General features: G+C 44.0%; 1 protein-coding gene across 1 annotated transcript; it reads left to right on the top strand.

Moving 5' to 3' along the window:
* The first annotated feature begins 78 nt into the window (after positions 1 to 78).
* Positions 79 to 27,227, top strand: LOC119457850 (serum response factor homolog). Its single transcript, XM_049671019.1, has 7 exons — positions 79 to 899; positions 4,142 to 4,411; positions 21,428 to 21,591; positions 23,568 to 23,572; positions 25,082 to 25,279; positions 26,088 to 26,146; positions 26,908 to 27,227. Exons 1-7 carry the CDS (start codon positions 585 to 587, stop codon positions 26,959 to 26,961), a joined length of 1,065 nt encoding a protein of 354 aa, XP_049526976.1. The 5' UTR covers positions 79 to 584; the 3' UTR covers positions 26,962 to 27,227.
* Positions 27,228 to 27,499: the final 272 nt, after the last annotated feature.

The following is a 27,499-nucleotide window of genomic DNA, read 5'->3' as shown; positions in this document are numbered from 1 at the left end:
GAACTACTTTCAGCGGCGGAAGCAGACGGGAGCTTCGAGCGCACCGCGGCCGCTTCCCCCCACGCCCATTCGGCGGCAAGTTGCGTCGAGTCGTTTCCTGGCGGCGCGCCGATGTCGACGTGCGTTGCGTCTGGGACAAACGGTAGCGCATCGCGTTGTGCGGTTTAGTTTTTCTTCTTTTTTTTTTATCTCATTTCGCGAGCAAGCATCAGACACGTGCGTCGACTCAACGGTGGCAGCCACATCGGAACAACCGAGAAGAAATCACCATCGTCAGTGCGAAGAGTCCGAGCGCGGTTGTTTTTGCGTGGTCGTAGTAGTAGTGGTTGCGGTGGTGTGGTCGTAAGCGTGTGCGTGGTGTGTGTGTTCGAGCGCGACCCGAGGGCGGCGGGTGAGTGTTGTGGAAAAAAAAAAAAAAAGCCTGGCGGGGCGCGATCGGGGGTGTGGGTGTCTCGACGATTTCTGTCACGGCCCGGCAACAACGACGTTTCAACGGGGAAGGCAGTCCGCAGACATGAGCCACGGCGGACCGTTTCTCGACCACTGACAACCGCAAGCGTCCCCGAAGTCGCCGCCGCCGCGCTATGATGCAGACGTCGAGCCAGCATGAGGAACTCAAAGCCATGGCATACACGCCTTTCGAGGCGCAACTTGTAGCCGACACGGCCTCGAGCCTGGACGACATCGTCGGTTCGACCGAGAAGAAACAACCCGACGAGACCGGCATGACGTTCGACGACATGCTTATGCAGCAGCAACAGCAGCAGCAGCCCAAGAAGGTGCCGCCTCCGAATGGCAAGAAGACCAAGGGACGCGTCAAAATCAAGATGGAATTCATCGACAACAAGCTGCGCCGGTACACGACGTTCAGCAAGCGGAAGACGGGTATCATGAAGAAGGTGAGAGCGACCGATCTTCGGGACATCCATAGCTCGGCGGCTTCGCTTGCGTGTGTGAGAAACGAGCGATTGCCCCCGGACGGCACCATCTGCCCGTTCGTCCGGCGAATACGGCTTTTTCCGCCGCCTTAATCCGTTCGTTCAACGCGCGGACGGCACATTGCCGCCGTCTGACATCGGTTTCGGGTGTTTACGACTGCGGTCGCGGCCCGGTATTCGGACGATCGGGGTTTGACGACGCACGTGCAATCGCACGGCACTCTCCTCCTCCGCAATCCGCCGACGCCGTCGAGTTGGGGGAGGGGGGCCTTGCCGCGAGTGCCCCGCCTGCTTGCTTTCATCATTTTTGTTTTGTTTGTTTTTTTTTTTTTTTCCTTTTTCATTCTTTCGCATAGCGCAGCTAGCAACGGGACCTCGCCTGGGCTTGGCGCGGCAGAATCCGTGACAAATGACCACAGGAGGGGGGGGGGGGGGGAGGGGCCGGGGGAGCGCCGCGCACGACGATGGAAAATCGGTGTTCGTGAGCTTTAATTTGTTCCGATGAGGCCGCCGGCTACTACCCCCTCGATCGAGACGGCCCCCAGCTTGGACTGTTGCCCACACCGGCCGACACCCACGCGTCGTCGCCTCTGCTGTGGGACAGGTCGAGTAGTAGCCGACTGGCCCCCTTTCAATCACTCCGCTGCGAGTGGACTGCAGCAGCTGGCCGTTTTTTTTCGTCTGGCGGCTGTCCCGGTTGCGATTACGATCCGGCCGAAATTAAATTTGCAAAGCGTCGCAGAAGCGGAGAAAGGGAATTGCGGCCGGCCGGCCGTCTTCTCGCATCACGGACGGTCGTGAGCACGGGCTTATGCTTTTAAAGAGGACGCTGGTGGCTTGCGCTGTAGCTCGTTGTAGAAAAGCCGATTTGCCTCAACCCTGCATCTTGCCCGCATCGCGCTGGTTCGACGACTGAGCTTTATAGAAGCACCAGGCGTGTATTTTTTCGAAGTTGTAGGAATTCTACCATGCGTTTGTCGCACGTAATATGATGAGACTTATCAAGTGTAAAGGTCGAGAAGCATAAGACATTTGGGTAGCTGGTTCCTCGAAATGCCAAAGCTGGAGCCGTCAACATTATTGTGACGTCATGACATAGAGCACATTTTGCTGACGCGTAGCGTTGATACTAGGTATTGTGATCTGTTGTTCGTAAAAATACACGAGTGCTGCGCCCGCTTCTTCTGGCAGCACTCACGCATAGCATTAGCGCATCATGATGTCATGACCAGGTCATGATGCACCAACCACCAGGGTACTGAAACAGGTTCACAGGAACAAGTATTACAGTTCTGATGCTTTCCAGTATACTATATTCAAGGTTTTAGAGGGTTTGTACCTTTACTTAACACAAAAGCAGTAAGTTGAGACTTTTGTCACGGTACTCCTTTAATTTGAACAGTTCCAAGTTATATTTTGGTGCGTATAACACTGCCACCGAGGCTTGACCACAGTTGGTGACCTACCCTTCCAACGAGACCTGTCTAGGCGTCGCACTAAGCTATCTGGATTTCCGTAATCACCTGCTTGCAATAGCACAAACCGGAATTGTTCCAACACTCAAATAATATAAACGGAGAAAAGGGCATAATGCAAACTGTGGGATGTGCAAAGGATTATTACAATATATCCAGTAGTTCGATATAACCAAATTCTCATGTGGCAAGCTTTTCTCCGACGCTTGGTATCCACGGCTTCGCCTAAAAAAAACCTTTGCAGCCCTCATGGGCTGGAAAAAGATTTAACTTTTGAAACAGTAAACGAGACTTGCACAATCACAAATTTGCAGTAAGCTCTTAGAATTTATAAAATTGAAGGAGAAATGGGCACTGTCCCTGCATGTAAAGGAGCCACTTTCAACTAAACATAATGATTGACAAGCTGTACGTAATGTACACAGTTGTGGCACTTCAGGTGGAATGTATTAGGAGCTGGAAACACCATTTGTGAACTAATCTGGTGGTATCAGTTCAGCGCCACTTAACTGTACTGAGAGTGTGCTACCTTTTTCACAAGTGCAGCAGATGCTATTAATTTATTCTGCACTGATATCAGCTGCACTGGTGAAATGAATAGCTAAATGTAGTGTCTCCTGAAATAGTGCACAAGATTCAGACAAATGGAATGAACCTCAAAGTGTCAATGCAAACGAGTGAAATGTGAACAAGTTAGGGCTAACGGGATGCATTTCTGCAGCTCGACTTTCGGTACTTCGTGCAATATTGGCATGATTTCGACTTGTATGCTTTAGTCTGAGGCCTATGTTATCTTTGACAACCGAATTCGCAGCAGTGTGAATCACACTCGGATGATTCTACTTGTAAGAGGTGCTCTGCATGATAAGTTTTTGTTTGTCTTCAATTTGTCTGCAACAGATATATTGCAAACTCAAATAAATGACGGTTCCAGTTAATTTCAGTAAATACATAAATTTTGGTTGGCTTGCCACAATAACCTGGACAAGAGAACAAGAATTTGTGACTGGTAGTCGGCCTCTAGAATCCGTATCAAAGCCATTTAGTTACAAGGGACCAGCTAGGATCACGAAAAGGAAATCCACAGAAGAATTAAAATGTGCACATGGTGTATATGGCAGGTGTTTTAGTGCATATGGCAGGTGCTATCAAGTTATGGCCAGCAGCATAACGCTATCTTTAAAGTGAAAAGTGTACAATCTATTTATTCTGCCGGTACAAACATATGGAGCAAAAAACTTGAGGACAGCGGTGTGGACTAGTGAGCAAACAAGGGTAGCCGATATTCTAGTTGAGATTAAAAGGGAGAAATGGAGTTGTGCAAGACACATAACGAGTATGGCAGACAACAGATGGTATATTGGAGTGACATAATGAAACGCAGCCAAGAGAATGAAAACACTTAGTGTACGAAGATGCATTTTCCATTTATCCCATAGTCTGTGAACCACTGTAGCTGCAAAGGCATCTCTCTCCCTCTCTCTTTTATTAATGGGCTTTGAATGCCTGTACATAAATTTGAGGGTGTGTTTGGGGCGGGGCAGGCTAGTTGGGGCTTGGCATGATTACATATGGACGTATGGTGCTATGCGGTGCGTTCTCATCTGTTGTCTCTTTGCGATCTCTACCATTTGTAATTATATGTATAAGAAAAAAAAATGTCTAAAAGGTGTCCCGAAAGTTTGAGGACCACTGTTGTGAACCACCGCTACTGTCGGTCTGTTTCAGGCATACGAATTGTCCACGCTGACGGGCACCCAGGTGATGTTGCTGGTGGCATCGGAGACGGGCCACGTGTACACGTTTGCCACGCGCAAGCTACAGCCGATGATCACGTCCGATGCCGGCAAGGCCTTAATCCAGACGTGCCTCAACTCGCCCGACCCACCTCAGGGAACAACAGGTCCGCCGGGGCCGGGACCGGACCAGCGGATGAGTGCCACGGGTTTTGAGGAGACAGACCTCACTTATAGCGTCACGGAGGACAGCGAGAACAAGGTAGGCCACGTTTATTTTTTGTCTCCGACAGCTTCAGAAACGGCTCCAATAAAGGCTAACTACAACGAAATTTCATATTGGCTTAGTACTATATATTCTGTTGAAGCAAACTTGGCAAATCTGTGGGGCTTGCAATCGTCTAATTTTCGTATTAACAAGCCATTAAGTAGCACCTAAGCAGACTGCAACTGCATCTGGTAGTTCGCTGCTATGATGCAAATCTTAGACCATGGCCTCTGTGATTTTCAGTGTGCCGCGGGTACCACCTAACCCCGGAAGTCATGCCAAGAAGCTGCACTGGTTTCGGTGTCCTGGGTTCTGCATCCTTTCCAGCAATCAGTAATGGCAGCAATGTTTTCTTGCTAGCTTCTCATGACTACCTGAAACTAGCCTTTCTAAAACGCAGTAAAAAAATTCAGTTGTAATTAGCCTTAAAGTTAAGCTGGACAGATAGACCGCACTTCTGAGGTACCAAAGCTCTGCCATGGCCAGAGCTTTGACAAGCCAGATAGGATGCGAAAAACTAAACACAGGTGATGACAATGCTGGCGGCTTGAAATTTCCCACAACTATTCCTCTTGGTGTCAGGTTTAGTAGTGTTTTGTTTAACGCAGGTTATTAACAAAGAAACATATTATAGTATTAGGAAGTAACGAACACTATTACTGCCATAAAAAAATGGTGTAGATATACTTGAAAGTACACCTTGGATTAATGCCATTGGTGGCACAGTTTGGATGCTAAATTAAGAAATAAAGAGAGAAATTAAGAAATAAAATCGATTCCTTTGCTAACCATAAGCCTCCTACCGACAACGAAGTGCAAACAGATATATGAAAGGAAAAGAATGTACGGGTATGAAGTGGTTTTAGTGCTTTCCTGCTTAACACCACATTGCTGCATACCGAGGTGGGTCGGTGGCTGTGGCATTCGACTGTCGAGCGCAGAGTCGTGAGTTCGGTTACCAGGAGCAGTGGCCTCATTCTGATAATGTCAGAATACCAAAACAAGTGTACCAAGCTTCAGTTGCACTCGAAAAACAATACAGGTGGCCAAATTAATAGTGGAGCTCTGTACTAACATTATCTCGTATAACCCTTGTGCCGATTTGGGACCCTGCAAATCGATTGGCTTCTTGACTTCTGGAAAATGGCAGGAAACACGATGAACAGTGTAAGACTGCTTTGGATGGGGTAGCTTCAGGAGTGTAAACCACAGGTTTTACATGCCTGTCGTTGGTTAGGTAAGCCGGGAAGCGTTTGTATCTTAGATGTGGACTTGCATGCGAGTACCATCACTACACGATTATTTCATCGTTTATGTTGTTGGTCTCTTTAATATACGTGGACTGTGTGCCATAAGTGCACTTGAGCCACACTTGGCGAGCACGAAAAAATGTTGAACTCTGTAGTGCTCTAGGTCTCAATGTACATCTGCAGATCCTCAGAGGCTTGTTCACTCTGCAGTGTACCGCATGGGCCATAGCACAAACAGTCTCGCAACCATGACAATATTGTCACATTGTAGTGACTGTGAAGAGCCAAACACTGCCAAAAGTGTGTGTTCAGAGTCTAACTTGTCATTGGACAAGCTTGTGACCAGAAAGACAAGCAACCTTCAAATAATGGATGATAGTGGCATGCACAGTCATCGAATCTAAACTCCCAGGTCAAATCTGTCCTAATTCTTATATGGCCTACCGCAAATTCCAGAGTAATCGCCAGGTGCTCGCATACATTTGAAATCGTGCACCATTCATGACGTGCACGTAATTTGGTTAGATTTAGATGTGTCTTTCGCTGTAGAAATGGCGACAACATAAAGAAATTTGAGCTGCAGTAGGCGACTTGCACCTAGTGATGCTGATTATACAGATTGTTCAGCTTTGCACCCGTCACATAACTTGCATTGTCAACTTATCTATGAAAGTGACCCAACCAAGGGGGAGGCAAGGACCCACTACCTTAAAATGTGGCTGGCCCTTCATTGGTAGCATGTTATCACCTTTACTGTGGTGACAAGAAGTCCAACACAAACAGATTGTTACATTACTGTGACCTGTAAGTGAAGCTTTGTCTGCAGCGCACCTTGATGATATTGTGAACATATTCTTAACCCATTCCACACGGACATCGAGCCTGGCTCATAAATTTTCATAAAAACATACACATCTTTTCGTGTGTCAGTCCAACGGGCATTTGCTGCTTGTCTAAGGCTTACACTGCAGTTTGCTAGAAGCCTTGCTGATGGCATCTGAACAGATAGCATTTTTGTTTGCTGCTGGCCAATTAGATCTTTAAAAGATAAGAAAAAAGAAATTCGAGATTGGCATCAAGGGGTTTACAAGTTTCTTCTCAAGTCCTTTCTGTAGTAAAACCTTTAAGCTGGCATCCTTGTACTGTGGCCACCACCCTATTTTTCAATTCTACGAATAGCACATTCCCCAATCTTTGCAATTGTGAATCACCCATACCTTCAAGCGACGGTTGTACTTTCCGTGTAATTTGCAAGCACCTAAGCACTGTAACAGTTTCTGCCTTACCAGAGATTCTCGTTTGTTGAATGCATGTACATGCATGGCGAGCCTTATTTTGTGGTGATGAGCATGGTGTAAATATGCATGAGTAAGCTGACTGTGCACGGCAGTGACGGAGGCGAGAAAAAGGATGTTGCAACATGCAGACTGCATTGTAGTACGCGGTTGCTTTTTTCACGTGTGCTGCATTGATCAGAGCTGTCATTTTTGCTGCTTCTATGAGAATGTGATACACTAACATCAGACATAAAAATATGTATATATATATATATATATTTTTTTTTTTTTCTGTGGTGTGACCTGCTGTTGTTGTGTCACCCATTGTGTCCCATTGGCTGCCGGAAAGTAGCACCAACCCCCGGTGCATTATAATCTCGTTGATTTATGCCCAGTTCGTACAATACCCAGTTGTCTTCATGTGCAAAAGTAACCGACAAACCTTTCCCCACCTCTCTGGTTCTGACATCAATCCTTGCATCAACTAGCAAAGATGTTATCTTTTCTAATCGAGAATGTTCTTCGGGCATACGAGTATGTTGATTACGAATTAACTGTTCCCTAAAGTGGTGCCCTGTCATGGTTCGAAAAACCTTTTACAGTCTGTTACTTTTGCACACGGCCTTACGTGCATTATGTGGTCACAATGGAAAACATTGAAGATGTCTCAGTAAGATCATTTAAATTGAATTCTATGTGTTTTTGCCTCTAAACATATAATCAAGGTTCTCCTGTGTATCCTTGGTTGTTCATTTGGTACAACTTGGTATCTACTGTACTGTCAATTCTTGGCAGTTTACTGGTACTACTACTATACTGGTGCATGAATGATAAAATTAAACCTCCTTGTTGTTCACCCAGGAGCTTCTTAAACAATGTCATGCCTTTTCTGAATGTCTTAGTTAAGAGAAAGAAGCTTCTGCTTATCGTTTTAGCCATCAAAGGTTTTTGCTTTTAGCCCTTGAACAGTGCCCAAAAGCTTTGTGCACCAGAAGGCTGTTCTTGCAGCGGTTCTCTTGCGATTCCTCTCTCTCTAGTCGGCCACTGTCGGTGGCCTTCGCTGGTACACATTCAAAACGTCGCTGATGCCCTTCTGCCACACAGAAGGCATTGTGAACATGCACTTTCCACAGTTGTTGCTGGAGGAATCGCAATGAAATCAGAGCAAGAATAACCTGCTTGGTCTGGTTCTTTCAGGGCCCACGTGCAGTTATTTAAAGGGACAGTAAGAGGAAATACCAAGTTGAGCTAGAATCATCAATGGCATATATGTCAGTCTGTATATTGAAATTCCTGCACTATGGGTTGTATTATGTAAAGATTTCTCTTTTTCTTTTTCAATTCTGTTAATTTCTGCTACCCAATACTGGCCATAGCTAAGGCTTGGAATTGTGCACGCCAGTGACAAAGAGTGAAAAGAATGGGGCATAACAAAAAATCATTACGTAACGTGGTTCTGGCTTGCCTGTAGCACCACAAATTCTGGCAGCATCTAGTTGGGTTGATGTTGCCCGAATGAGAGAATGATGCTGAATTCGATAGTAAGCAGGGGTAACTTACAGTAACTCTTCCTGCGCAGTAGGTGTGGATATAAATGAAAATGTTCCAGAATACATGCCACCATGCTGACATCATCAGCGCTACAGTTGGTTTGTAAAATTCAGAAAGGGAAGTGTGGCTTTCATTTCCTGTGCCAGAATTTGGCCTTCCACTTAACGACCACGAAGGAAATTCAGATAAGGTTTCCGTGAAAGCGTACAGTGTGAATCGCACTTGTCCACAGCGGTCAGTCGGCGAACTTGGTTGTCGTATTTTCCGAAGAAAAGCATCGGGTGATGCCACAGTAAGACCACACATGGTCCCACTGCATCTTCGATCAACGTGTTATAGAACGCGCATGTGGAACCCAGCAGCCAACGTCCATGGCCAGCCACTCGACCGTGCCAGATAAGTGTGATTCTCAGTGCACCCAACCAGTCTAAATTTAACCTGGTATTTCTGGTTAGTGTCCCTTTAAATAATAACAGGAAGGAGAGCAGCACCCTACCCCCCCCCATTCACTCCATCGCCCTTGTTACAGCTGTCCCAGGCGCCGCCGTCGCTCATGCAGCTCCCTGAATTCGGCAGCCAGAAATTGCCTCCGTTTTTCATGATCTGACTGCGAGGGAGAAAAAGCATCTTGACTGCATCCTCCTCCTCTCCCTCCTCCTTTCCTACCTGGGCTCCCCCCGAATAACAACAGGACTTCGGCCGTTTGAACCAAACGAAAACATTCTGCGTGCATCCTGTTGTTGTGGTGTGTGTGTGTGTGCGTGCGTGCACCTGTGTGCAAACTCTTTGGCTGCCTGCCTGCCTGCACCTTGCGAAGCTTCCTTGGCTGCCGGAGAGACAGTCGGCATTTGTGACACAAACACTGCCCGTAGAACAAAAAGAAAGAAAGATGTTTACACTACAGTGCCAAACCTGCAGAGATGACAACGCTGTTATATATATATATACATATATATATTTTTTTACATATGTTAAAAGGTTGTGCAAATCCTGTCTTCACCTTCACGCTTTTATCTTTTTGCTTTTGTCGATGCGATGTGTAGTTAGTAAATTAACGCAAGTAAAGCTAGTATATTTTTAATATGTACATGTTACACAATGCAGTGCAGACCACATGTAAATGTGCTGTCACCTTTTTTTAAGTGTATACCAACAGAACGTCAAACTTTACAGGCACCATTCATTTCTGCATAAAGTTGTGTGTAAAGGCGGAAAAACAATATAATCTCCCATAGGCGCCTATCTTCTTTGCATCCTGCAATAATTAAAGAGCAAAAGAAGCTCTCGTATGATTACTGCAAGAATTTAGCATGTAAGGAACCTCAATATAACGAATTGTAGGACATAATAAATTAAACCTAAAATGTTTCTCGCTGATATTAGTGAACAAATATCAGATATTACGAAGGTATTTTTGCTTTGGATGTGACTTCATTATAATGAAGTTCGATTGTAGTTTGCTGTTGCAAGTTGCATAAACAAAAGGGTGTAGAAGCCACATAAATAATGAGTCACACATTTTAAAATGCCATATAACATCATTGCCTCAGGTCTGACAATTCTAGCTTGACAGTTAAGAAAAGCAAAATGATCCATTACGTAAACGATTTCATTATGTTGAAGTTTGTTACATCGATGTTTAAATGTACTGCTATTAAGAAAAGTGGCTTTTGAGGTTCACCTCCCCTTACGAGTAGCATCACTGAATGCGGTAAACTGTGGCCTGCACTGCGTACTTCTGTCACCCTCGAAAGAATGTTATGCCAGACAAGGTTGACTGTCCAATCATTCCAATGAACTCCCGCTAAAAATTATGATATGTTGCTATTACAGCAATGTGATACCGAAGAACTGACTAGACTTCTTTTTTTAACCATGCCTGTGACTGAATGAACAAGAGTTTGTGTCAAGCTGGCCTTGACGTTGTTTGTTTGCATATTTGTTCACTTGTTGCATGTGTAACAACCAATTCTTATATGTGCCGTTTTTTAAATATGATTTTACCTAGCCCCTGGTGCAGCCTTGATCACCAGAAGCCCGTTTGCTTCTGTGTATAGTACAAGTATGTGCGTAATCTATGATGCACAGTAGGCATTACCCCTCCCCCCCCCCCCTTTCTTTTTTTTTTTCTTTCCGTAGCAAATTGCCTTAAGAAAAGGCTGGGAATAATGTAACGATTCCATTCCAATTATTTTCCTTTTCACGTTTCATCACTGGTCCAAGCGGCACTCCACTATGTTACCACCAGGATCAGCCAGTCGTGGGCAGTGGATGATAACAAAAAAATTGAGTCAAGCAAAAGGAATCCTTACATTATACAGGCCCATTGCCCCCCCCCCCCCCCCCTCGTTATGTTTCACCAAGAATTCTTATAGTTCGCACAGTTCAGTAAGAGTTGAAGTAACAAAAGTCGTACCTATTGTTGAAAGAGCTTTGTTTTTCATTGTGGCTATGTTGTGCGATGTAGCATGTATTTGCATGCGATTGTTGTGCTTGTGGACTGTACTTACGCACATTTGACATTGTCGCCTTTGTTTCAATTGCTGAATTTTCGCGCTGTGGCCAAGTGTACAGCCTTCCACAGCATACTTAACACAGTCGAGTATCCAGTTTTGACCCCAGTGTTCACTGCACTTGAAGCTTGAGTTTCCTGGTGCCAACACCACTTATGCGTTAGCAAGACCAAGGCTTGTTGTCTAATAAAAGCATCGCTGTGGTGCATCTCTGGCATATTTTGACAAGGAGGCTTTCTGCTCTTGCCTTGTCTGATCAAAGTGTGACAACGCTCGTCTTAAGCAAATGGCCAAAACAAGTGCAATGAAATGGATTGTATTTAAAAGAAGATATCAAATTCTAGTGCCCACCTGCTGCAGTGGCTTAGTGGCTGCAGCCGAGTGCGAGGTCGAGGATTCGATTCCTAGTTGCGGCGGCCGCATTCTGATAAGAGCAAAATGCAAGAACGCTCTTGTACTTAGATTTAGGTATACATTTAAATAACTCCAGGTGGCCTGAAATTAATCCGTAGCCCTCCACTGCGGCACCCCTCACCCACTGTGCAGATTTGGGACAAATGCCACGATTGAATTTTAATTTAAATTCTAGTGCCTGTTGGAAGCAGGCTGTTGACTCATGCTACGAAATTTTTAAGATAAGCAATAACAAAATTCAAATATTTCAAAAACTCACAGTATCGAGTTTGCCTTTGCAACAGAAACTAATTTTCTAGTTCCTTTGGTTCTCTTAAGCGGACAAGGTTTGCATGCTACAGTGATGACCCAGGCAATACCTTCTAATTCAGAAAAAAAAAGAAAAAAAATGTCCGTGCATCTTTCGTAAAATGTTGAGCAATCCCACGCAACCCGCACACTCAGTGTAACAAATTTCAATGAAACCAGTTAACCAGTTGCGTAAGGTGAGCATGTATACTGCATACTCTCTAAAAAACAGTTCACACCCTTTAGGGCATATCACCATAATCTATCTTGCCCGGTACTTCACAAATGGCATGCGCGTTATCAGCGTGACATAGCATTCTTGACAGGAAAGTAGTGAGCGCAGATTTTTCAAGAAGGGAAACAAGCAAGACAGGTGATTATTGTTGTGGGACAAAGATGAACCCAAAAGATGTAAACTTTCTTTTTTTTTTCTTTAATGGTGTAGGAAGGGTAAGAGCAGAAGCTTCCATGTGGCGGAAGGCTGTACAACAAAAGTTTGCATTTGGAACGTTGCCTGATTCGTTGTTACCACTGATGTTGTGATTGGCGACGACTGGTTTTGAGCATGCAATGAAACGTGTGAACTAAAAATGTTTGTGCGCCGCCGATTGCAGGCCTCTTTACAAGCAAAGCCTTTGTTGAAGCTGTTGTGATTAGTTGTTCATTAGAATTATTTATGTAGGCACAATGCAAATATAGATGAAAATTAATTGCATGTGTTTCGAGTGCTTTTCATTCAGCACTGCCGCTGTAGGCGTGCCTACCTGACAACTGTTTTCATTGTGGAAGTTTGTCGTTGCAAGCAGCAGGTTGTCAAATGTCTGTATTTACTTTGTATAGAAAGTTCAAACACGCTGTAGAAGCATTTTATAAAAAAGCAATGCACATAAAGAAAAAGTAAAGGATGGCAAGAAAGGTGACAGACAAGCACTGACTTCTAATTCAATGGTTTTATTTAATTGGTACTTGGTTTACACATATCCGTGATCATCATTTTGATAAATAAAGAGCAAAGGAGCAAAATCAAAGGCAACTACAGTGTAGACCGCTTGTAACGTAAGTCGCCGGAGTCGCGAATATCCGCACTATAACCAAAACAACTATTTTATTGCGATAATGGACACTCTAGGCGCATTTCTGCTGTCGCTGTCACCGTGCTCTAGGTTTCGTATTCGCTTAATAAATAAATTAACAAGCACGGTGTCACGTGCACAAGCAAACATGAACAGATCTCGCTCGTTGACCACGGAAACGAACTGTCAAAACACTCGAGTGACGAAGCGCAGCGAACGAATTGACCTTCGTGCTACCATGCCTTTCGCTTCAACGTGACCTATAAGTGGTGAAAACACGGCGCGTGGCAGACTTTCCCCGTTGCAGATCGCTTTCAAGATAGGGCCAAGGCGATCGTATCGCCGAAGTGGATCGTCGCAGATTACGTCCTGCTTCGGTCCACTGAAACCGTTCCGCATTGCTTTGCTGGCGAAAATCCTCTCCTGTTTGCGCCAGTCATGCAAGTTTCGGATTCTCCAAACGCCGGTGATGCGGCCCGATTTCCGTCCGTCTCCGCACACATGATCACTTTCCTTTTAAATGCAGCATCATAATGAACTCGGTACTTTACGCTGATAGAGCAGACGCAGAGAACATGAAGACAGACGGTAGACTATTGCCTAAGCACGTGTACTGCAGCATATGGAGGAAGCTACGGTAGCTAGGCTCGAGAGTAGCTAGGCTCGACGCGCGTGCGAGGCGACCATTTTGAAATGCCAACGGCTATATGGTAACACCAGATTTAGGATCGTACTCGATTCTAACGTGCAAGCAATTTTTGGACCTGTTTAATCGGGAAAGAAGTACGCGTTAGATTCGAGTAAATACGGTATTTGTGGCTTGAGGGGAGCGTTTGCCGTCTGGGTTGACTGCTGAACTTCCAGGCTGCCGCACTATAACCGGTATTTCGTGTGCCGCAAGTGCACTATAAGCGATATGCGTATACATAGAGTGCTATGGGAAAATTAACGGGAGTCTGAAAAGACCGTATTATATCCGGTCCTGCACTGTACGTGGTTACATTATAAGTGGTCTATACTGTAATTGAAACCAAGACATTGCATCTCTTAACCTTCATACTCTGTCGTATACTGGTAGCAACATCACACATGTACAAGCCATGTTTCCTGAATAAAGGTCGCTTGACATTCAGTGCTTGTCTTATTCCTTGCTTTTGCCATTACTCTCAGATGTGCACTGTTTTCACTTAATGACCTACTGACTAGTTAAAGCCTACACCATTACACCAGATTTTTGTTTTTGATCTATTTATTTAGGTTTGAAACAAGACATTAAAATGTGTGGTAAACTGCACCATTTTGTCACTTCAGCTTGATCACTTGAGCAGGTGGACATCACTTGTGTGATTAATCACGGTGTGATGTTATCTGGTTAAAAAAAATGTTTACTGGAATCTTTAGGATGGCATACACTCCTCAACGATTCCAGCCAAAGAGACATGGGAATTAAGCTACTGCTAATGTGGGTTATTGCTACAATGTCATGAAAGAGACATTTTCGTGTCTTAAGTACTCTTGTAATCCAGGTTTGGCCTAGCAATAAGCTCTGAAGATTCACATTGGTCGAAATGGCACAGCATATCTTTCACATAGCGACTGAACTACTTTCAAGTCTTCAAAAGTTTTGTTGTTGTTGCTTTAACTTGGTGGCTTCAGTACAAGCATGTTTCAATACATTTGCATGTGATCCATATGCCATCATGAGCTGCAGTAAACACTGCTTCTGTTCAGTAAAATCATTGTCCCGAAAATGTCAAGCTAGCATCTGATTTGTGAAGTTTAATTCTGCTGAAGTGGTTAAACTTGCTTTAAAAGTAGCAACATTAGTCAAAAGCAGGCTACTATATAGATATTACTAGCATGCACTGAGTATTGATTGAGGATAGAATTTTTCAAACACCTAGCTGTCGAAATTATCTATGCACTGGAGATGGAAGTCATTGAAAACAGCTTCCAATCTTGCTTAGCTTATGGTTTTCTCAGGTTAGCACTGGGAAGAAATTAATCAAAATGACACATCTTAGTGCTACAGCTTAACAGTGGCCACACTTTTGTATGCGTGTGTGTGGGTTTGCTTTAATGCTTATTGCGATCCACCATCCCTCACCTCGCCAAGCACTTATTTTAGTGTCATGCAATGACCAATGCACTGACATTGTGGGTTGCATAAGGCATGATACAGACACTGCAAGGCATGACATTTAAGGTCAATAGGCATGCACAAAACACTGCATTCACATTATAAATCACTGAGCAGCTCGAAATTTGTTTTCCATCAGTACAGAAAGTTAATCAGTATGACGCACATCTAAAATTGTAGTGTCCAATACCCATGTCACAATACACTTTGAAGTAGGCAGTAGTCAATGCAGATAATTTGCTGTACATGTGACTTAAAAGCACACTTCACTTCAGTTGTCGCTTAGCCACTTTCAAATTGTTACTAGGTCAAAATAGGCCGAGCGTGGTTCAGATACGAAGCACTAGGGGCTTGGGAATAGTGAATTTTGAGACCGAATCAAATACGAACCGAATAATGCCAGAAGCTAATCAAATCAAATATTGAATACTTTTTGAATAATGAATAGTCAATATCACAATTATTATAAACCAATGCTCACATCTCAGTGCTTTTTAACGGTAGCAAGTTTCTGTTAATACATGGTATGTTATGAAGCATTGTTTTTTCAAAAGCACGAACGGAGCATTGGGAGCAAACAAGTAGTTTCTTCGTCTGCACAGGGCTCTTCAGAGAATGCGAATGATGGCTGTACAGCCTGTAAAGTGTGGCTACCTAATGCACGCAGCTTGCTCCGCTACGCAAGATCTAATGTTATATGTGTATACCATAACCGCAGGGCTGACAGTTTCCCGTACTTTTGGCCCAATTTTATGTTTATTTGGGTGCAGTTGACGTTTTGAAATATCCTGAATGTATTCGAAAAATATTCGCATTTACGAATAGTTACTATTCAATTTGAAAACTGACTCTATGAGGACACTATTCGATTCGTTATTCGAAAGGTTCGAATATTCGCACACCCCTACAAAGCAAAGCTATAACATCATACTTAAGTACGCATGAGTTACGTGCAGCAGTACGCAAACACGCCTTGTGCTTTGATCACGCGTAAAAAGTTTAGTGCAGATAGGCGCAAGGACTGAAACTGTGTGACAGTGGTATATGCAATGAGGGAGATTTGAACAGCGCCACTATAGTGCTGAAGGATGGTGACGTATTAAACCAGCACTTTCTAAAGAGAAGGGAAATTTCGTGCCACGGGTTTCAAGGATCGAGTGTGGGTTGAGTTCTTGAGCGACTGTTTCTAGGTAAGTATAATGGTTTCGGCGCGGGCAAGTGCACGCAATTAGAGCCGGCACGGTGATATACAGCCGCATGAGTAGCGTGTCGCGCGAGTCTTGGCGCAGGCGCCAAGTTTACTTTCACGCCAACAACGCCGCACGTGGAACGTGGGTGGCGACGCCGCCGCACTTCGTAACCGACAGGTTCCGAGCGGGAAAAACATCGAGGGAACTGGTGCGGAGTCCAACGTTTGCATAAGCCGATTGAACGCAAAAGCTATAGCGTTGTGTCAACTTACCCCTATACGTAGTACGTGCATTCGCGCCGTTCTTGGAAACTGGCACTTTCTCGGCACTTCGGCGCATCGGAAAGCAGCAGCATCACTGTTCCTAGATTAAAATCGTGTTTTGTGGTGAAAGCGACCGTTTTACTAGCTGCACTGGCCGGGCGTTCCAGATACATCCCGCATCGTCGTCTGCTGCTCTCGATAACGGCAAGCAGTTTGAAGACGAATCGTCGTTCGGTGCTAATGCGCGGAAGAAAGCTCGGTGCCAGCTGGAATAAAGAGTGCCAGGAAGGTGCCAGAGCGCGAGTGTGCGCTAGACAGAAAGAATGGTTACATTTGACGGACAGACGCGATTGCCCGTTCGTCTTTCACCGAACACGTGTCGGCGACACCGCTGGCACGTGCCCTGGCACCCCATAGGATAAAGAACCAACTGGGCACCCTCTAGACCATATTTTGTATATTTTGTGCTCTACTTTCTTCTGCGCATTAGTGCAAACGGTTTAGACCTCGTAATGGGAAACTCGATGCGCGTAATTCCAAGCACCTCACTCGTTTTACCGGCGCCACGTGATCGGGACCAGAAAAATAGTGCGTACAAATAGCGTCGAAAATCGCTCCGCTGCACAAAACTTTCCACATCAAAGCGACCTGGCGCGAATAATTTCCGCGGATGAATACATTTCGTTTGCCAAATAGCGACTGGTTGAAATTTCCTTTTCTCTCTCTCTCTCTCTCTCTTTCTGCGAGCGGTCTCTGTAGTGTAGTCATCCGCGCCGGGTGTGCATGTGCTGGCGCGGGGAGGCCCATGGAGGGCCCGCTGAGACGACGGTAGCAGCAGCAGCAGCAGCAGCAGCAGCAGCAGCAAGCACAGGGTTTGGCTTCAAAAGGAGGCCGTTCTAAGTATGGGCTTCGGCGGGGGAACCTCCCCCAGGACAAACTTGGCGCTCTCCCCGACCCGGATTTGGAAACTGCCCCCACAAATGCGCGCCAAGCTATATACAGACCCAGCGCTGCCAACCCCCTTCCTTGAGGAGACCGCGGCTCGCTGCATACGTGCGTGCCGCTCGGCTGCTGCTGTCCTAAGCTGCGGCGTAGTTTTTTGATGATACGCGGACTCCCGAGCAACGGTGTGCGGGCTCTAGATGCTGCTGCTGCGTCATCTGCCGGCTGCCAGACCTCTGGCTGCGCGCGGTTCCCGTTTTTGTCCCCCTCCGGATTTTATTTATTTCATTTCGTTCCTTATATACGTCCTCGTTTACGACGTATTTTTTTCATACAATGAGGACGTGGTGGCTGTTTAGAGAGCGCGAGAAAACGTATAAACACGTACGGCCACCCTCCGTAACCGTAGCGTATAGCAGCGGGTTATGTAATCTAGAACATGCAGGGCGCTAGTTCGGTCAAATAGCAGACTAAACCTTCCCCCCCCCCCCCCTTTTTTTTTTTTTCTTTGAGGACAGCAGAGAGGCGGGGGGGGGGGGGGGTGCAGGCGCGCATACTTTACGAACAGCGGTCCTGTTCACCTTGCGCAAATATGCGTGTCAGCGCGCGTTCACAGCTTGGAGAGCGTAAACAAGCTCAAAAACTGAAACACTGGATCTTTAGAGATCTCTATTTATGAAAATAGCTGCCGCCAAGTATGTACAATGTTGAATGCTTTAAAGACCCTGCTATTTCTTCTTCAATGTTGGCACAATTTTCAAAGGGAAACAAGGACGGAGATATGTGCGGACAGGAAAAAGATTTAAAAAGTGGTAACCGCGTCGGTAACTCTCGAATTTGATGCTAGCACCGCAACCTTACATGCGCGCCGAACATCGGAATGGACTTTGAAGTGGAACGGTTCTACTTAATTTTGCGCGGATAAATTGCTTCAAAGTGCCTTGGCCTGCCTCCGCGGTGTAGTATACGGAACAAGACGGACGAGAGGACCAAGAAAAAGGTGAACATGGTGCCCCTATACAAAACGCGCGCCATATGGTGTTTGTTTATGTATGCGCGCCTTGGACAGCTTGAAAAGTGCGGATCGAACCGCCGTCAGTTTATTTCTTGTGCCCCCTCTCTCCTTTTTTTTTTCTTTCTTTTTTTTGGGGGGGGGGTGGGTGGGGGGGAGGGACCCACGATTGGAGATTACCCATTATCACGTGGAGGAACAGGACAAGCCCAAAAGCGGGCGAATATTCTTTAAGGTGTAGCTGGAAGACTCTGATTGCGTGCTGCCTAGGCTGACGTCCGGCGCTGGTTCATATCACTGGAACTTTGCGTGCGAAGTCCGGCTGCAGAGCCGCCACAAGTTTCACTTGTGTATATATATTGTATCATCTTCCTAATGACTCTTCACCATTTGCATGCATCAGTAGATATGGTGGGGGAATAAAGTCCGGGAAACAGCAGCTGTATGGAGTAACGTTATGGGCGACCCCGTTTGGAGTAAAAAGGGTGTGTTTTACTCCGAATGGCTGTTGCATGCGACTCTGGAGTAAATCACCCGGGTGTAAACAGGACGCCCGTCTCTTGGCCATCAAACGCGCTGAGGAGGTGGCGACCAGGCACGGCCTGACAGTCATCTTCTCGTAGGAAACCGACGGTTTTTCCGAAATAAAGCTTACCAATACACCGGGGTGTAAATAGGGGGAGTTGTTTTCTCTTTCTTACACTCTTAAAAAGGTTTGCACCCTTTGGAGCTTATCTTGTCCCACAACGATAATCGTCATCTGTCTCCGTATTTCCTTTCTTTAACGCTGCGAGCCCGGTACTTTAAAGTCACGAACGGCATGCGCGTTATCAGCGTGACATGGCATTCTCGACGGGAAAGTAGCGAGCGCAGAGTTTTCAATAAAGGAAACGCAAGCAAGGCAGATGACGATTATCGCTGTGTGACAAGATAAGCCCCAAAGGGTGCAAAATTAGTAAGAGCGTAGATAAACATTTTCATCTCTGCCAGGTCTGAAGGTATACATTTCAAGTAACATCAGTTTAAAGTGCATTGGCTTGATTTCGGCACACAACGATAGACAGTGAAGGTATAATATTGACATCTTTGAAGTAAATAATGAAATTAAGAGTCATGGTTTTATCACCATACAAACAGTGCATTCTTCCTTTCATATATATTTTTTTTTGGGGGGGGGGGGGGGGGGGGGAGGCACAGGTATTGAAGATATACTTACAATACCACAGACATGTTTTTGTTATTATTATTAAACAGAATGTGGTATATTGGACTACTGACATGACTTTTTTTTTTTTTTTATGAAGGTTCTGGACATTGCGATCCTAGAAAAATATTGGCTAGCAAGCCTTAAAGCATTCTAACTCATTTACAACCAGAATTGTTTTTATTGCACACATCATACATGGGCTATACAGGAGGAGGTCCCATAGTCAGACTACCCATAGATCATTCCACACATCACTGCCATAATTATATTCGATATATGTGTTACGTTTCTATACCGCAATTTGTTTTTAGGCCCCTTTACAGCCACATTGCATCCTATCATCGAAACTCAATGATCATGGCAAACATACCCTTCATTGTCTTGGTGCTATTTGGCCACATTTGGCCCTTGTGGCACAAAACACCAAATATCATCATCATAGTCAAACACTGAAGGGGGGATCCCTCCTATAACATCTAATTATTCAGTGTAGTGTCCATGGTTAAAATAACGAAATAATGTCTCAGTGGTAGTCAATAAGTATGGAATTACACAAACTGAAGAAAAGTGCGAGCATTGTGCTTAAACATATTAATAGTGCAAGGTTCCTTCAGATTAGTTGGTAATAAACTATGCAAGCAAGTAGTGGAAAACTTGCCATAGTTAGTCTTAGGCATAGGAAGCAAATAGTTAATAGAAGCAAATCGCATGTACCAGGCTAGTTGTCATCAATTTGTTTAAGATGAAGTTTTCTATTGATTAAATTGTGCATTAGAATACCTAGTGAGAATTTCTGAAGTTTTTGCACAGTTGCGAGTATACAGAAGAGGAGAGACGTTAGCCATGGGACTGCTGAACAATATAATGTCCAGTGCTTGTTTTTGAATATGCTGCTATGAGTGTAAGTGCGAGGCGTAAGTATTAACTGTCGATGTAAAGTATAAGTGAACTCTACCCTAATGCTCCTAATGCCATAGGCTACTTTCTTTTGTTAATGAGGCAATATGTACAGAAAATTTGAAATGTTTGTCCATTCGGCCCCTAAAAACTTAGCGTGGTTAGACGTAACAAGAACATTATTGCCATTACGTACAGAGGAACTTCCAGGGACATTCGTTTTTACTGAGCAAGATTTTTTTGCATTAAAATTAATATATTCACTGCAATGGTATTAATTAGTTTAGATAACAAAATATGAAATGGTTGTATTGTCAGATTGGAGTATACAATCAGAAGATGATAAACACAGAGGTAAGTCGTTAACATGAATTAAGAATAAAAGTGGCCCTACCACATACAGCCAATAAACAGTGAAGCCAGGGAAAGCATCTGGGAAACCAACTGTTACTTTCGATTGAAATATAGATGAGAGTGGATGAAAAGATCACTTGTTGCAGGTGGGCAAGTTGTATTTTTATCCACTTTCATTTCCCTTTTCCTTACGATTTCTGCCATTTCAATTAAACATAACAGTTAATTTCCTGAATGCTTTCCCTGGCTTCATTGTCTGTTTGCTTCATATGGTTGTGACTAACAAAAAGTTTAGCTCCTCCAGTTTGTTTTTATTCATCTCAATCCTTTTTTTTTTTTTTCTAGCAACCTGCGTAGTACAACATTCACTTTGACTGCATACCACTTATCTGCTGGCATAAACATGTCGGCTGTTACGTAATCATCGCAAGGGAATGTTTGTTCATATTTTATTCTGAAGACGAGTGTCGTGCAACACAAGAATGCTACTAATGTGCTTACTGCTAATTGTAACGTGGCAAGGCGTAGTAGCTGGCACTTCTGGCGTTGGATACATCTTCAAGTATTCCAGTATGCCTCTGCTTTGTTAAAACTTGCTATTGACAGAAAACCCTGGATATTTATCTATGCTCGCCCTAGGACTCAAAGGCCCTGTTCAACAGCCTCCTCGGCGGTTGCCAAGATGACAGCGATAGCGATGGTTCCAGTCCGGACTCGCCACCATCCCCAAACAAAGGAGCGAGCACGAATGGGTCGGCATCACCAGCACTCAACTCGATACTTACTTCAGGTGGGCAGATTTGGTAAACTTTGCATGACAAGCCAGCAACTGAAAGGCAAGGTTGATCTGGTACCTCCAGTTAAAATAACTGAGAAAAAAAAAATCCAGTTATTACATAACATTGCTTAAAAAAAAGAAGAAGAAAAAAAAGCTTAAACAGCATGCGCGTGTGGTTTCAGTGTGGCATAGATGCCCCCTTTTTTTCTTTTTGTACAGAAATTTTGAAATATGCTCAAGTCACATACATTAAAATTCATACTTGGAGGATCATAGTTTTTTGTTTGAGTTGCCAGAAATGCTAATTATGTCATGTTGAGTAAAAATATATGGTCCACAACAGAGTTATGAGATGTTATATATACATATATACTTGTTTACAAGATATACCTGTTTGCATCCAAATATATATTATATACAACCAGAATGGATATGCAGACATATTTACAACCTGGTTATGCTCCAGTTTGTGTATTCAGATCATGTACTTGGACATACACAGTTGTACGTATGCACAAATAACCTGCATTGTGTACAGGCTAAAGCATGCACACAGAATCTCCAACATTAAATGTGGCCATGTTTTCAACTGTTGTGTCTTGAAGGGACACAATAAAGAGAAAAATAATTTGAGCTGAATTAGTAAATTGCCCTTCTGCAATACCAAAAAATACAACTCTTGCCATGAGAAGATGCTTGGTAATCCAGAAAATATGCAAAAACGAAAGACGGGTGCCAATGCCATCTTCAAGTTCCTGCACCAACTATGTGCGACATCATTGATTTTGACAGCATGTGCTCGGACATAGTTGACTTTTTACCAGTAAAGAGGGGCTGCATTGTATTCTAAAAGAGCAAGAGTGAGCTTAATAAAGCTTCAAGAACTTTTACAATGCCACAATGGCCAAAGTATGACAAAATACATATTGAAATTCGTGACATCCCACTGACATACAGTAACTGGGATTTCAGCACAAAATTCAACGAAATGTAACTTTAACCTTAATTTTCTTTTCTTACAATAAACCTATCTATCACGGAATTAGTGAGAATAGTGTTTTGAAATAATGTTTGATAAAGCAAACAGATTTAGTCTTTTTCTTTAGTGTACCTTTAAGAATGTCCTCTAATCAGCCACGTCTCTCCTCATTGCACTAACTTCAAAGACAAAAAGTTTGAATTTACTGAAAGTTCTGTATGAATTAAGCAGCACCTAAGTGAGCTCCAAACATACCAGGCCAAGCAAAATGTTCCTATTTGTTCGGATGAATAAAAATTTTGAATTATGCAAATTTGAATTATTGTAAAGTGACGGTATACGCACTTTTATTTAGTTGACAGTATTAGTGTGAATAATATCTTTAAAAGATATGAAGGCCAACAAGCTGGTAGTTATTACTGACACAGCATATTTTGCTTCTCATGTTTTGCCGGTAAACTTAAGTCCTAGCCCTCTAAAGCCCAGAAAAAAAAATAGTGGCATGCGTCGGAGAATCTTTAATAATTTATTTATAATATCTTGTTTCTACGAATCAGTTTCAATTTCAGTACCCAAAAGGCGCATGCTTCATGACATTGTGATACATTGGCTCGCTTCATTCCTGCGATCGCTGCAGCTGCGGCAAGCGAGCAGAGGCAGAAGAAACGAGCGCAGCACTGTTCTTAATTTTTTTTTATGAGCAACGCCATACCTGGCATTATCATTACACTACGTCAGCAAATTTTGATCCGTGTTATGACATTATGATAGCAGTGTCAGTGTCATGATAGTAGTACAGAACTTTCAGTGTCATGGTAGGTCCAGCATTTCGAGGCTAACTTTAGTATGAAAATACATCTTACGTTTCTTAACCTTCAAACTAGTCAAGTGTCGTGCTTTTACGTGCCAGAAACGCGTGGTAGAGATCCTACAACTTCAAAAATAGATGTCAATACCCCTTTAGCCTACTTTTTGTGCCTGGAGTGCGCAAATATTCGACGTCCTCGTCTTCTCATTCGCAGGTTCTGTAGGTGTCTTCAGCCAGCAGTGTCACCAATCCTGCTGATCTTGCTCCCATTTACCGCATTGGTGGGCAGTCTGTCGTATCACTAACAGGTGAGGTGGCCAAGCACGCAGGTTTCACTGCAGCCTACACTGGAAGTCAAATAAAGCTGAACCTCGTAATTAAAAACTTGCATGTGCCACGAAAGTAACTTCGTTATATCCAATTGTTAGAGATGTATGCACTGATTGCGAAAAAAATTGCAATCAGGTCGATGTGAAAGAAATGCAATCTTGATGCCTCTGGCAGGCCGATTCTGATAACCCATCAGCGGCTTGCCTATGCCAATACATAGCGTTTGAGCAACATTAATAACCCTTTGCACGGTCATTAATACACAAATTGGTGTGGTCACACAGGTTTGGCATATTGACTGTTGAATGTGGGCCAGCGAAGCCACTGGCCAAGAGGTACCCACATATCCAGGATGTGCTGTTTCAAGTTGCTCTTGTTGACTTTGATACCTTTGCTGCCAGAATAGATATTTTGAGCTATTAACAAACAAATACTTGCTTTGCTGTAACTGATATTGTCTGTGATCTTTCATTTTCAGTTTTGTTTAGTTGAAATAAAGCATGCCCATCCAGACGTTACATTTATGTCATCTTTGATCATTTTTAATATCTGTGTTCGTTATATCAAGGTCTGACATTGCACTGTTTAATTGATGTTTAACTTGATAAAGCCACGCACAGAAGCTTTGGTGACATGATATTAGGGTACTAAGAACTAATTTGGCCACCTGGGCTTCTTTAACGTGTACCCACCATTTTCCCAGCATTTTTGCATTCTTCTCCATCGAAATGCAGCAACCAAGGCCAGGAATCGAACCTGTGATTTTGTACTACTAAGCCATTGAAGCAAGTAATCTTATGTGAATAAATACAACAATGAAGAAATTATAACGATTATGAGAATTATAAGATGTAATGCAGTAAAATTTTTCTCGCCTATATTATTATGTAATGAATATACATTTATAACAAATATTGGATGTAATGAAAGTATTTTCTTATTAGATGAGACTTTTTTACTTGGTTCAGCTGTAAATGTGAAAGGCGGTAAGTGACTTGACAAGGTGCTGTTTGTATTCGAAGCAAAAATTCAGCAATTTTTAAACAATCACTAAATCATTACCATGCTCCAACGTTACAAAGTTTGTGAGAGGGATGCACACTTGTTTCCGTTCTTTCCCAATTGTGTTCCATTGCTTTCCAAGCCAAGCATTGCTGAAAAACGACACGACGAAAGCAAAACATCTCAGTCAAACAAATCCAGCCGTTTGCCTGAACATTGCACTTTAACTGACCTGGCAAGTTATCAATGCAGTTGCTTTTAGGGGCCAAGAAAAAAGATTGGAAGTAGTGGTGTGGCAGCTATAATGGCTTTTGTTTCAAATTTGCATCCTTAAGGCAACTGCTGATTCAGACTCATTTTTTCTTACCTTGACTTGGCTTGATGTGCCTCTGCCAGGTCCTGTCACCGGAGGTGCGTCGAGTAGCGGGTGCAGCCCAGCCACGGTCACCGTGTTGCCCGGTTCCCAGTCGTCCCTGGGAACTCTCATGTACCAGACACCGCAGGGACTCCTCTACGCCGCCCCGCCCGGTGGCTCTTTGCCGGAAGCTTTGCTGCTGAACCTCAGCCAGCCGGTCTCGCTCAAGGCAGATGGAGGCATGTGCCCACCGGTTAACTCTTAAAGCTCATTCACACTGGCAGCTCGCAGAGTTCACGTGAACCAAGTTAATTGCAAGTTGTCGCTTTGGTCAAAAAAGCAACTGTAGTGGGTCTGTCACTCACTGACAAATTTTTCAGTCGCAAACCTAACATCTGTCGCCACGAGTCGTCCGTTGTCAGTCGCGGTCAGTCACGCAACCGCTGTCAATCGCCAGTGTGAATACGCTCTTACCCCCGACTTTGTCTTATCAGTCGGTTCTATGCACGGCAATGAAAGCTATAGGTTGTATCAGCCAATCAGGAACCAGCACCCGAGACAAAGGCTCATCCGTTGTCTACTGTAGATACTCCTACGCTTGGCACTGGTTGAATCAGAGGATCAACTGAAGGATTGGTAGTGCATAGTGAACAAGCCTGTTCTTCCTTTCTTGTAACTCACAGCTGGTTCTTGCTCCATGTTGGCCGGTGGGCCCAGATGCTTTCTTTGTTCTCGCTTCTGATCAGCTGATGCTTGCGGTGCACTGCACAAATTTAGCGAAATGCAGTACAGCTATTTCTTCGCGATTGTTAGTGTCCTGTTTTCTTTATGTGTTCTACCTTCCTGTCTCTGTTGTTGTGCTTCAAGAGACTTCTACCCTGTTATATCCTTTCAGCCAATTTCACATATTCTGTGCAGCGCCTTTGTTGCCATAAAAAAACAAAACAAAAAAACAATTTGAAGGCATTTCAATTATGCATGTGGGCATGGGAAGTGAGGGTCATTCATCGTTGAGACATTAATAAATGTAATGCATCGCACTTGCAGACTGTCCCACACAGCAGTACATCACAATCCCAGTACCTGTGTCAATGGCACAGCAACAGGTGAGTCTTTTATGAGCACTGTTAAAATGCACTGCACCTCTTGTGAGCACCCGTTCTAGGTGCAATTGCGAGGACCTGTGCCCTTTACGTTTAGACAGTGCACTCGTGTGGGCTCAGGACTTACCGACATTACATTTTTTATTGTTCATTCTCAGTGTTAATTAAGTTAATGTCCCAGACCTCAAAACCCCAGTAAAAGTACTGGTAATCCTCGAATTGCCCTAAATAATTTACTACTATAGTAGCTTTTCTACAAATCGGTTTCAGGTTTAATTTTGCAGGAGATGTGTGTGTGTGTGTTGGGATGTCACAACACTGAAGGCGGTCCTGTGAGAGCAGGACATCACGACATTTTGGCACTCTCTCAGGCTTGCTCGGTTGTCTCCTACGCTGCTGCTCATTGCACGGCCCAATGTAGTTGACAAAGTGAGTCGGAGTGAGTTCCCAAGTATCACCATGTCCTACTCTCATGCAACGACTTTCTGTATCCTGATGTAGCCAAACTGATGATGGTGTAATAAAACAAGAACAAAATGAAAATGTTGACACCGTGCATAGCACAGTGTGCACAAAGTGGGCTCGATACAGGAAATGTATGGAGCATGTACAGGCCTGCTTTGACAGCATTATTTTCAATAACTTTTCAAGAACTGTACAGACTACCTGAAATTAGATGAATATGTGCGTGCTTGCAAATTTTCTGTGGCGTACATAATGAAGGCTACAAGGGTGTTCTTTCCGTTTTTTGTTTTTTTTTACAGGCTAGCACAACATCGTCAAGCTCATCATCCAAGAGAGAACGAACAGGCAAATAGGCCAGAAAATTCTAAGCTTAAGCAGAAACTGCGAAAGAGGTGTGCCGTCGTGATTACGGCAAAGGCTTCTGTCTATACGACGTACAGGATCAGAGAGCCAGCCTTGCACTAGCAGTGCCATCATGACAGTACCTGAGAAGAGCAAAAAGCCAAAACAGCCGGCCAAACCTTTTGCATTCGGTCAGACTATGATGACTATGGAGCCTATTTTGAACGCCCAGTCTGTTGCTTGGACAGCAGTGGCAATAAAGCTTTTATGACACTTGTCTTGTGCACCCTTGCTGCTCTTCCTACATGTTTAATTAGGAAACTGACACTTGGTGTCGGTTTGTAGCGGCAGCCACATGGCCACCGATGGCAGCCGATGCATGCTTCGAGCACTCCGTGGTTAAGAGTAAGTTTTTACCTCATGAACTCCTGTCTAGATACATGGAAATAGAGAAATTGTTTTGCATGGCATCCACTGTACCGAATTTGGTCAATTCTGTTAAAGGGATAAAAATCCTACAGACTGTAAAGAGCAGATTGTTTATTGAGG

Source organism: Dermacentor silvarum, chromosome 7 (genome assembly GCF_013339745.2).
Source record: "Dermacentor silvarum isolate Dsil-2018 chromosome 7, BIME_Dsil_1.4, whole genome shotgun sequence".
Taxonomy (NCBI): Eukaryota; Metazoa; Arthropoda; class Arachnida; order Ixodida; family Ixodidae; genus Dermacentor; species Dermacentor silvarum.
This window is presented reverse-complemented; position numbering and strand designations above follow the sequence as displayed.